Source organism: Oncorhynchus mykiss, chromosome 7, assembly GCF_057628025.1.
Source record: "Oncorhynchus mykiss isolate SJ-2025 chromosome 7, ASM5762802v1, whole genome shotgun sequence".
Classification (NCBI taxonomy): Eukaryota; Metazoa; Chordata; class Actinopteri; order Salmoniformes; family Salmonidae; genus Oncorhynchus; species Oncorhynchus mykiss.
Window position 1 is genome coordinate 76,780,025 of NC_143028.1, and position 12,476 is coordinate 76,792,500.

General features: G+C 45.1%; 1 protein-coding gene across 28 annotated transcripts in view; it reads left to right on the forward strand.

The window, feature by feature from the left end:
• Positions 1–1,695: 1,695 nt before the first annotated feature.
• dock3 (dedicator of cytokinesis 3) overlaps positions 1,696–12,476 on the forward strand; it is a 398,499-nt gene continuing 387,718 nt past the window's right edge. For all 28 annotated transcript variants that reach the window (XM_090242011.1, XM_090242016.1, XM_036984230.2 and 25 more), the window contains exon 1: positions 1,696–2,593. In XM_090242011.1, coding sequence (XP_090098137.1) covers positions 2,557–2,593 — 37 coding nt within the window. In that variant the 5' untranslated portion in view covers positions 1,696–2,556. The remainder of the gene's footprint in view (positions 2,594–12,476) is intronic.

Here is a 12,476-nt window from a genome sequence, read left to right on the forward strand (position 1 = left end):
TGGGTTTGTTTCACGGGACCATAACATTTCTTAACATTTTGTACCCGTGACTGTAAGTCGATTTGGGAGCAAGTGGTCTGTTATAAAGGCATTTACATAGTAAATGTCTTCTGACAGACGACGTCACTCGTAAGAAATGCTTGTCCCTCAACTGACAGTCATCCTACTATCTGACAATAGGGAAATACCTTATTATAAGACATACATGCTTATAACAACTTACAAATGTCATGTTGTCTGAGATTGTCGTGAAGTGTCTTAAATGAAGTAAATAAAACAGAAGTCTACACTAGAACACAAAACAGCCTGATCAGTAACAACCCTTTGTGGTGCATCAGGTACCCTGTGGATCACCATGGTTACCTCATGTACTTGTGTACTCCTTTGGATGACCATGGTTACCTTGTGTACTCCTTTGGATCACCATGGTTTCCCCATATACTCCTTTGGATCACCATGGTTACTTCATGTACTGGTGTACTCCTTTGGATCACCATGGTTACCTCATGTACTCCTTTGGATCACCGTGGTTTCCTCATGTACTGGTGTACTCCTTTGGATCACCATGGTTACCTCATATACTGGTGTACTCCTTTGGATGACCATGGTTACCTTGTGTACTCCTTTGGATCACCATGGTTACCTCATGTACTTTCCCTGGCAGTCCAGACGAGCAACCCAATCACTATGAATATCCCCTGAAGAGTTGATCTAGGATGCCATCAACTCCTTATAAACACAAATCAAATCCCTACACTGACTGATGATCAACTCCTTATAAACACAAATCAAATCCCTACACTGACTGATGATCAACTCCTTATAAACACAAATCAAATTCCTACACTGACTGATGATCAACTCCTTATAAACGCAAATCAAATCCCTACACTGACTGATGATCAACTCCTTATAAACACAAATCAAATCCCTACACTGACTGATGATGTTACTTGTCTTTGTTTAATTGTGAATGTCGCTGTGTGTGTGTGTGTGTGTGTGTGTGTGTGTGTGTGTGTGTGTAAGAGAGATTGAGGTGTCAGCTAATGCTGCCCAAGGTGACGTCTTTACAAATTAGTCCCTATATCTCTTCTCTTCACACACACACACACACACACACACACACACACACACACACACACACACACACACACACACACACACACACACACACACACACACACACACACACACACACACACACACACACACACACACACACAGAGCTTGGCCAATAGGTTACCATTTTAGACAGAGCTTGGCCAATAGGTTGCCATTTTAGACAGAGCTTGGCCATAGGTTGCCATTTTAGACAGAGCTTGGCCAATAGGTTGCCATTTTAGACAGAGCTTGGCCAATAGGTTACCATTTTAGACAGAGCTTGGCCAATAGGTTACCATTTTAGACAGAGCTTGGCCAATAGGTTGGCATTTTAGACAGAGCTTGGCCAATAGAGCTTGTCTTCTCAAGGCCCTTGTTCTTCATGTACTAAGAAATACCTTCTCAGTAACCATTTAGTCCACTTTGATTGATTTAGCTGTTTCACTTTTCCCACGCACTGTTGCTTTCTAACTGTGTGTGTGTGTGTGTGAAGAGAAGGGTGGTGAGTACAAGAAGAGATAGGGACTAATTTGTAAAGAAGTCACCTTGGGGAGCATTAGCTGACACCTCAATCTCTTTTACACACACACACACACACACACACACACACACAGAGACACACCACCAGAGAGAGAGAGAGAGAGAGAGAAACTGCCAAAAATAACCTGATATAACACATCCCAAACCAAACAACTGTCTCTCTGTCCCATCTGTGTCCCATCGAAGGATAGACAGACTATTTGACCATTTGCGTAATGTGCTAGCACTTGGAGAGCCTAAAGATGGCGCAGCGGTGACTGCATGCTATTTGAGTATCCCGTTCACACACTCTCCAGTTTCATCGTAAACAACTGGACATCTCTCTCTCTCTCGCTCTCTCCGTGCTGTTGCGACATTCACTCTCGGGGGTCTTGAAATGGTCGATTTGCTATTCCATAGCGACATATGATCATTTTAAAAGCTTGTTTTATGAATTCATCCGACTCAAAAACGAGTTTGTGACTGACAGACGGCGGTATTCAGACAGAAGACGAGACTGCTGTGCTGTGCGCTGGTCGAAATAAATAAATAACAGCTTTCTCCATTCTGGCTTCTGGCAGTGGACGGTGCGAGATGCTGCGGCTGCATTGATAGAGTTGGTAGAAGGGATCAACCAGAAGTGACGAGGCAGCCTCAGCCAGGGCTCAGGCTACGAATAGGATAATAACCGAGCACTGATTGCGATAGACTGAGTGAACGTTGTTGTATGACAGACAGCAAGAAGATGCACTAAGGACCGGAAGAGAAAATGCTTCGTTTGAGAGTCGAAATATGAACGCACATTCCACTTTGGTTTTCTTTTATTTGCAGTGATATATTTCCGTGGATCTGAGCAGTTTAAACAACTTTTCGTTGTCCCTTTTTCCATGATAACGGCAGAACCGGGCTTGATTTACCGGGAATTTCACCAGGATCATGTGGACCCCGACGGAAGAGGAGAAAATCGGAGTTGGTGAGTTGATTCAATTCAGTTTGTTTTATTGTTAAAAATAGGCTTTATTCAGGCCTATATATATATATAAATATATATATATATTCAATGAGACTGTCATTCCCCTTATTCTCAAGAAATGACTGGCGGTTCAATACTGTAATATATATATATATACAACCTATGTAAGCTATTGGTGATGGGAGCTCCAAACGCGTTGACATTTCTGCACCTTTTTCCAATCCAAAACCATCACGTTATCTCGCATCTATAGAAGCCTTTCGACATTGCACAAGGCTATTCCGTTTTTAATTAACAACGCACAAGTTGGGCATGTTGGACTTCGTGATGTCATTGTTTTAATGATCTGCATGTCACGTAATCAAAACTACTGGTTCGTCTCCAATAGAGGGCGACAAGAAAACACAGCCCACCACAACAGGTGTGATGTCCAGCTCAATGGATAGGGGAGATCAAACTGGGCACAAACTGGTTAAATCAACGTTATCGAATCAAATAACTGTTGTCCACGTATTGTGACGTGGAATCTATGTGGAAAAATACATTGCATATGAAAAAAGTCATAAACTTAAACTGTTGTTGTGAGGGTAAGATTTCACCCACAGGATTATGCCACCTTGGTAACCAATGTTTAGCATAAACAAACCTTGTATAAAATATGTTGAATTTTGTACCTTTGACGTCAGATCTTTAAACATAATATCATTATATGAAGAAGAAAAAAAACAACAACAGGCTGGGCAGCACCTTCTACTTAAGAGTTGATCTATCTACAGCACCTTCTACTGGAGAGTTGATCTATCTACAGCACCTCCTACTGGGGAGTTGATCTATCTACAGCACCTCCTACTGGGGAGTTGATCTATCTACAGCACCTCCTACTGGAGAGTTGATCTATCTACAGCACCTCCTACTGGAGAGTTGATCTATCTACAGCACCTCCTACTGGGGAGTTGATCTATCTACAGCACCTTCTACTGGAGAGTTGATCTATCTACAGCACCTCCTACTGGGGAGTTGATCTATCTACAGCACCTCCTACTGGGGAGTTGATCTATCTACAGCACCTCCTACTGGAGAGTTGATCTATCTACAGCACCTTCTACTGGAGAGTTGATCTATCTACAGCACCTCCTACTGGGGAGTTGATCTATCTACAGCACCTCCTACTGGGGAGTTGATCTATCTACAGCACCTCCTACTGGGGAGTTGATCTATCTACAGCACCTCCTACTGGAGAGTTGATCTATCTACAGCACCTCCTACTGGAGAGTTGATCTATCTACAGCACCTACTGGGGAGTTGATCTATCTACAGCACCTTCTACTGGAGAGTTGATCTATCTACAGCACCTTCTACTGGAGAGTTGATCTATCTACAGCACCTTCTACTGGAGAGTTGATCTATCTACAGCACCTTCTACTGGAGAGTTGCTCTATCTACAGCACCTCCTACTGGAGAGTTGCTCTATCTACAGCACCTCCTACTGGAGAGTTGCTCTATCTACAGCACCTCCTACTGGAGTGTTGATCTATCTACAGTACCTCCTACTGGAGTGTTGATCTATCTACAGCACCTCCTACTGGAGAGTTGATCTATCTACAGCACCTCCTACTGTAGAGTTGCTCTATCTACAGCACCTCCTACTGGAGAGTTGCTCTATCTACAGCACCTCCTACTGTAGAGTTGCTCTATCTACAGCACCTCCTACTGGAGAGTTGCTCTATCTACAGCACCTCCTACTGGAGAGTTGCTCTATCTACAGCACTTCTTACTGGAGTGTTGATCTATCTACAGCACCTCCTACTGGAGTGTTGATCTATCTACAGCACCTCCTACTGGAGTGTTGATCTATCTACAGCACCTCCTACTGGAGTGTTGATCTATCTACAGCACCTCCTACTGGAGTGTTGATCTAGCTACAGCACCTCCTACTGGAGTGTTGATCTATCTACAGCACCTCCTACTGGAGTGTTGATCTATCTACAGCACCTCCTAGTGGAGAGTTGCTCTATCTACAGCTATCCCTTCACTGTTCCATCCATGGTTTTACCAAGGCCAGTCAAGCTCTGCTATTTATCACTGTCTATTACCAATGTGCTATCGTGAGAATGATTGTTGAAAAAATCTCCACTTAAATAGATCTTTCTGTCGCTATCAAAGTCATTTCAAAGGGTACAGAGCAAATGGAATGTAGCCATGCTTTATAAATGATAGACTGTGTATACACAAGTATGTGGATACCCCTTTAAATGAGTGGATTCTATTTCAGCCACATCCGTTGCTGACAGGTGTATAAAATCGAGCACACAGCCATGCAATCTCCATAGACAAACATCGTCAGTAGAATGGCCTTACTAAAGAGCTCAGACTTTCAACGTAGCACCGTCATAGGATGCCACCTTTCCAACAAGTCCGTTTGTCAAATGTCTGCCCTGCTAGAGCTGCCCCCGTTCAACTGTGAGTGCTGTTATTGTGAATGTGTAATCGTCGAGGAACAACATCGGCTCAGCTACGAAACGGTAGGTGACACACAAGCTCACAGAACTCTTGTGGCTGAGTGCTGAAGTGCGTAGCGCGTAAAAATCATATGTCCTCGGTTGAAACACTCACTACCGAGTTCCAAACTGCCTCTGGAAGCAACATCAGCACAATAACTGTTCGTCTGGTGCTTCTTGAAATGTGTTTCCATGGCCGAGCAGCCGCACACAAGCCTAAGATCACCATGAGCAATGCCAAGCGTCGGCTGGAGTGGTGTAAAGCTCGCCGCCATTTGACTCAGGATTAGTGGAAACGCGTCCTCTGGAGGGAGGAATCACGCTTCACCATCTGGCAGTCCAACGGATTAATCTGTGTTTGGCGGATGCCAGGAGAACGCTACATGCCCCAATGCATAGTGGCAACTGTAAAGTTTGGCGGAGGAGAAATAATGGTCTGGGGCTGTTTTGCATGTCCGGGCCCCTTAGTTCCAGTGAAGGGAAATCTTATCACTACAGCATACAATGCTACATACGTGCTACTTCATCTGCATTGCTTGCTGTTTGGGGTTTTAGGCTGGGTTTCTGTACAGCACTTTGAGATATCAACTGATGTAAGAAGGGCTTTATAAATACATTTGATTTGAATGACATTCTAGACAATTCTGTGCTTCCAACTTTGTAGCAACAGTTTGGGGAAGGCCCTTTCCTGTTTCAGCATGACAATGCCCCTGTGCACAAAGCGAGAACTTGACTGGCCTGTAAAGAGACCTCGATCCCATCGAACAGCTTTGGAATAAATTGGAATGCCGACTGCGAGCCAGGCCTAATCGCCCAAAATCAGTGCCCGACCTCACTAATGCTCTTGTGGCTGAATGGAAGCAAGTCCCTGCAACAATTTTCCAACATCTAGCGGAAAGCCTTCCCAGAAGAGTGGAGGCTGTTATAGCAGCAAAGGGGGGACCAACTCTATATTGTCGCTCATGAGTTTGGAATGAGATGTTTGACTAGCAGGTGTCCACATACTTTTGGTCATCAACAATGATGCTATTTAGGCCTATGGCATTTGGGAAATCATCAACAGCTATTGTTTAAATTCAGCGCAGGATTCAACTAAAAATAGACAATACATATAATATAGGCCTTTTCAACTTTGGTTGATTTCAAATGCAATCTATATATTTGGGTGGCAGGTAGCCTAGTGGTTAGAGTGTAGGGGGGGCAGGTAGCCTAGTGGTTAGAGTGTAGGGGTGGCAGGTAACCTAGTGGTTAGAGTGAAGGGGGGGCAGGTAGCCTAGTGGTTAGAGTGTAGGGGGGGCAGGTAACCTAGTGGTTAGAGTGTAGGGGGGGGGCAGGTAGACTAGTGGTTAGAGTGTAGGGGGGACAGGTAGCCTAGTGGTTAGAGTGTAGGGGGGACAGGTAGCCTAGTGGTTAGAGTGTAGGGGGGGCAGGTAGCCTAGTGGTTAGAGTGTAGGGGGGGCAGGTAGCCTAGTGGTTAGAGTGTAGGGGGTGCAGGTAGCCTAGTGGTTAGAGTGTAGGGGGGGCAGGTAGCCTAGTGGTTAGAGTGTAGGGGGGACAGGTAGCCTAGTGGTTAGAGTGTAGGGGGGACAGGTAACCTAGTGGTTAGAGTGTACGGGGGACAGGTAACCTAGTGTTTAGAGTGTACGGGGGACAGGTAGCCTAGTGGTTAGAGTGTAGGGGGGGCAGGTAGCCTAGTGGTTAGAGTGTAGGAGGGACAGGTAGCCTAGTGGTTAGAGTGTAGGGGGGACAGGTAACATAGTGATTAGAGTGTAGGGGGGACAGGTAGCCTAGTGGTTAGAGTGTAGGGGGGGCAGGTAGCCTAGTGGTTAGAGTGTAGGGGGGGGGGGGGCAGGTAGCCTAGTGGTTAGAGTGTAGGGGGGGCAGGTAACCTAGTGGTTAGAGTGTAGGGGGGGGGGGGGGCAGGTAGCCTAGTGGTTAGAGTGTAGGAGGGGCAGGTAGCCTAGTGGTTAGAGTGTAGGGGGGGGGGGGGGCAGGTAGCCTAGTGGTTAGAGTGTAGGGGGGGCAGGTAACCTAGTGGTTAGAGTGTAGGGGGGGGGGGGGCAGGTAGCCTAGTGGTTAGAGTGTAGGAGGGGCAGGTAGCCTAGTGGTTAGAGTGTAGGGGGGGGGGGGGGGCAGGTAGTCTAGTGGTTAGAGTGTAGGGGGGCAGGTAGCCTAGTGGTTAGAGTGTAGGGGAGGCAGGTAGCCTAGTGGTTAGAGTGTAGGAGGGGCAGGTAGCCTAGTGGTTAGAGTGTAGGGGGGGGGGGGGGGGCAGGTAGTCTAGTGGTTAGAGTGTAGGGGGGCAGGTAGCCTAGTGGTTAGAGTGTAGGGGGGGCAGGTAGCCTAGTGGTTAGAGTGTAGGGGGGACAGGTAGCCTAGTGGTTAGAGTGTAGGGGGGGCAGGTAGCCTAGTGGTTAGAGTGTAGGGGGGACAGGTAGCCTAGTGGTTAGAGTGTAGGGGGGGCAGGTAGCCTAGTGGTTAGAGTGTAGGGGGGACAGATAGCCTAGTGGTTAGAGTGTAGGGGGGGCAGGTAGCCTAGTGGTTAGAGTGTAGGGGGGACAGGTAGCCTAGTGGTTAGAGTGTAGGGGGGGCAGGTAGCCTAGTGGTTAGAGTGTAGGGGGGGCAGGTAGCCTAGTGGTTAGAGTGTAGGGGGGGCAGGTAGCCTAGGGGTTAGAGTGTTAACAAAAGGTTGCTGGATCAAATCTCTGCGCTGACAAAGTCAAAAACTGTCAAACAAGGCAGTTAACCCACTGTTCCCTGGTAGGCTGGCATTGGAAATAAGAATGTTTTCTTAACTGACTAGGTAAATAAAGGATAAATAAAGGTGTAAAATAGTTAAATAATATATATGTTGGATTCACGTCTCCATCTCAACCAAAAATACTATTGAAAGAAACTGTATTTGAAGTGCGATTTGATTTAGTCCTATTCTTTAACATAGATGTCTGTCTTAAATGGAGACGTAAATCCAACATATAAATGATGAATTTGTAGACAAATGAAAGCCGGTCTCAGTGCAACAGATGGAGGTATCCATGCAGGAGGAACATCTCCTGCAGAAGTTGATACTTTTGTATTATGGTAAATAGCCATAACAACTTGTCGACAAGATAGATTCATGTCTTCAGGTCAACCAAAAATGAAAGATACAGAATGGGATTAAGCCAGTGGCTCAGATGGAACTATCCAATCAGAAGATACATCTCCTTCAATTGTTGATATCTGGTTGCGTCTACAACCAAACACAATTCAATATTACTTTTTTAAGACTGTAAATACACTAATGTAACAGTATTTATTTAACCTTTTAGGTTACGGAGGTTACTGGAACAATAAATACACTAATGTAACAGTATTTATTTAACCTTTTAGGTTACCGAGGTTACTGGAACAATAAATACACTAATGTAACAGTATTTATTTAACCTTTTAGGTTACCGAGGTTACTGGAACAATAAATACACTAATGTAACAGTATTTATTTAACCTTTTAGGTTACCGAGGTTACTGGAACAATAAATACACTAATGTAACAGTATTTATTTAACCTTTTAGGTTACCGAGGTTACTGGAACAATAAATACACTAATGTAACAGTATTTATTTAACCTTTTAGGTTACCGAGGTTACTGGAACAATAAATACACTAATGTAACAGTATTTATTTAACCTTTTAGGTTACAGAGGTTACTGGAACAATAAATACACTAATGTAACAGTATTTATTTAACCTTTTAGGTTACAGAGGTTACCCTAACAATAAATATATTCTTATGTAATCATGGAAAGCGTGTATGTTCAGGGTTGCAGGTTTGTGGAAATCGTCGCAATTGTTGTAATAATCTGCACAGAATCTAAAGACGCCTTTGCTCACTTGCACCATGTACTTGAATCAAAATCAAATCAAATCCAATGTATTTATAAAGCCCTTCTTACATCAGCTGATATCTCAAAATGCTGTACAGAAACCCCAGCCTAAAACCCCAAACAGCAAGCAATGCAGGTGTAGAAGAACGGTGGCTAGGAAAAACTCCCTTGAAAAGGCCAGAACCAAGCAAGGAACCTCTTCTGGCTGTGCCGGGTGGAGATTATAACAGAACATGGCCATTAATTAAGGCCAGATTGTTCTTCAAGATGTTCAAATGGTAATAGATGACCAGCAGGGTCAAAGAATAATCACAGTGGTTGTAGAGGGTGAAACAGGTCAGTACCTCAAAAATAAACATCAGTTGGCTTTTCATAGCCAAGCATTCAGAGGTCGAGACAGCAGGTGAGAGAGAGAGAGAGAGAGAGAGAGAGAGAGAGAGAGAGAGAGAGAGAGAGAGAGAGAGAGAGAGAGAGAGAGAGAGAGAGAGACAGAGAGAGACAGAGAGACAGAGAGAGAGACAGACAGAGAGAGACAGAGAGAGACAGAGAGACAGAGCGAGAGAGAGCGAGAGAGAGAGAGAGAGAGAGAGAGAGACAGAGAGAGAGAGAGAGAGAGAGAGAGAGAGAGAGAGAGAGAGAGAGAGAGGGAGGTAGCACGTCCGGTAAACAGGTGGGTCCCATAGCCGCAAGCAGAACAGTTGAAACTGGAGCAGCAGCATAACCAGGTGGACTGGGGACAGCAAGGAGTCATCAGGCCAGGTAGTCCTGAGGCCAGGTAGTCCTGAGGCATGGTACCAGGGCTCAGGTCCTCTGGGAGGGGAGGGAGAAAGGGATTATTAAGTATTCCCAAAGTATTCCCATTTTGAACTTTGCTGTGCTTTTAAAATGGTTGAAATCACAGTGATAATACATGCAACCAACCAATAATTCTGACATTGATTTTCCTTTGGAATTTGGTTTGTGCTTTTAGATGGTTGAAAGCATAGCGATAACACATTGGAAATTCAACTAACCTTTGGCTGTCTTTTTTGAGTGGTTGAAAATAGTTTGGAATCTCATTGATCGACGACGTATCTACCAAATATTACCCAATACACCACGTTGAAATGACGTGGTGTGTCTAGTGCGATAGGACTTCCCAAATGTGAATGCTGTTCCATTCTATTCAAATATATTCTAGTGTACAGCACATCTTTCTAGAGGACCAAACAGCTGACAGTATTGATCCTGAGCTGCTGACATACAGTAGCTGGATTGGAGCTGTAGCTGCTACAATCCAGGGTCATAGGTCACTAATGATAGTATTGATTTATTAATGGTTACAATATGGATTAAGAGTGTAAGCTAGACCTCCATGTAGACAGATAGGAGCGTCTTCTCTGTCCCAAACTGACAGACCATGGGAATGCGAAGCCATTGAGCTGGGGAAATAAATACTGCTTTGCTGACAACAGCCTGCTTAGCAAGTCATGGCAGCAGAGTATCAGCTGGAATGGCTTGGAATTGGAAGCTTCTTACCACATTGTATTATTAATACACAGACCATCACAATTTGTAAAGCAGAAACAAACCCAACAAAACCACATCTTTCATAGGGGGGGAGGTAGGGAGGGAGGGAGGGAGGGAGGGACGGAGAGAGAGAGGGAGGGAGGGAGGGAGAGAGGGAGAGAGGGAGATAGGGAGAGGGAGAGAGAGAGAGGGAGAGAGAGAGAGAGAGGGAGAGAGAGGGAGAGAGAGGGAGAGACAGAGAGAGAGATAGGGAGAGATAGGGAGAGAGAGAGAGAGAGAGATAGAGAGAGGGAGAGAGAGGGAGAGAGAGGGAGAGAGAGAGAGAGAGAGGGAGAGAGAGGGAGAGAGAGGGAGAGACAGAGAGAGAGATAGGGAGAGATAGGGAGAGAGAGAGAGAGAGAGAGAGACTCAGCGAGTGATGTGGTATAACTCATGGACGCTCTCCAAAGGGTCTGCCAGAGATTCTGGCTGAGCATTGAAAACACAGAATGAATGTCTCTTTGTAAGGGAATGGCTCTCTGAATGCAGTTCCAGCCCTCTGGCCCTTTAGCCAGACAGACCAGCAAACACTGTTCCCACCACCCAGCAAAAGACTTGCCTGAGACAGAGAGGAATGCCATATATTGGTTATAACCATATGCTCAGTAGAGGACAGTTAAAATGCTATGTTGCTCTACTGTTGTGCAAACGTTTGCAGAATACATGTGAATATAAACCAGCACTGTTGACTGGGAAAAATAAAGTATTCCATTCTATTCTATTCTATTCTGTTGTATTTCAGTCTATTCTGTTCTATTTTGTTCTATTCTATTCTGTTCTGTTCTGTTCTATTCTATTCTGTTATATTATGTTCTATTCTATTCTTTTCTATTCTGTTCTATTCTATTCTGTTCTATTCTGTTCTATTCTATTGTGTTCTGTTCTGTTCTATTCTATTCTATTCTGTGCTGTTCTATTCTGTTCTATTCTTTTCTATTCTGTTATATTCTATTCTGTTCTATTCTGTTCTATTCTATTGTGTTCTGTTCTGTTCTATTCTGTTCTGTTCTGTGCTGTTCTATTCTGTTCTATTCTATTATTTTCTATTCTGTTCTATTCTGTTCTATTCTGTTCTATTCTATTGTGTTCTGTTCTGTTCTATTCTGTTCTGTTCTGTTCTATTCTATTCTGTGCTGTTCTATTCTGTTCTGTTCTATTCTGTTCTGTTCTATTCTGTGTAGAAATTGACGTTGTGAGTGGCAGATATTCAGCCTCATTGCCTCCAGGGAGTTAATTTCCCCCTCTAATCACTTCAGACAGCGAGGAGTTAACACACAGATAACATCTGATGTCCCTTAATTTAGTCTGTATTGGGGATGGTTAGTACAGAGACTCTCATAACGTACTAAAAGGAGCCTGTAGATATTCAGCATTGTTTCATGGAGTGTGTTTGCGTGTGTATGTTTGTGTGTGTGTGTTTGTGTGTCTGCATGTGCACATGTGTATGTGTGTGTGTGGGGGCGTGTGTGTGCTTGAATGTGTATGTGTGTGTCTGTGTCTGTGTGCGTGCATGCACCGGGGTGTGCATGTTCTTGAATGTGTGTGTGCGTGTGCCTAAATGTGTGGAGAGGCATGAACAGGATGAAGACGTGAAGAGGAGAGGAGGGGTCAGGGAGGAGAGGAGGGGAGGGGAGGAGAGGAGGGGATGGGAGTCAGGGAGGAGATGAGGAGAGGGGAGTCAGGGAGGGGAGGAGGGGAGGGGAGGAGATGAGAAGAGGGGAGTCGGGGAGGAGAGGTGGGGTCGGGGTGGAGAGGAGGGGTCAAGGAGGAGAGCAGGGTTCAGGGAGGAGAGGAAGGGAGGGGAGTCAGGGAGGAGAGGAGGGGTCGGGGAGGAGAGGAGGAGAGGGGAGTCAGGAAGGAGAGGAGGGGAGGGGAGTCAGGGAGGGGAGTCAAGGAGGAGAGGAGGAAAGTGGAGTCAAGGAGGAGAGGAGGGGAGGGGAGTGAGGGAGAAGAGGAAGAGGGGAGGAGGGGAG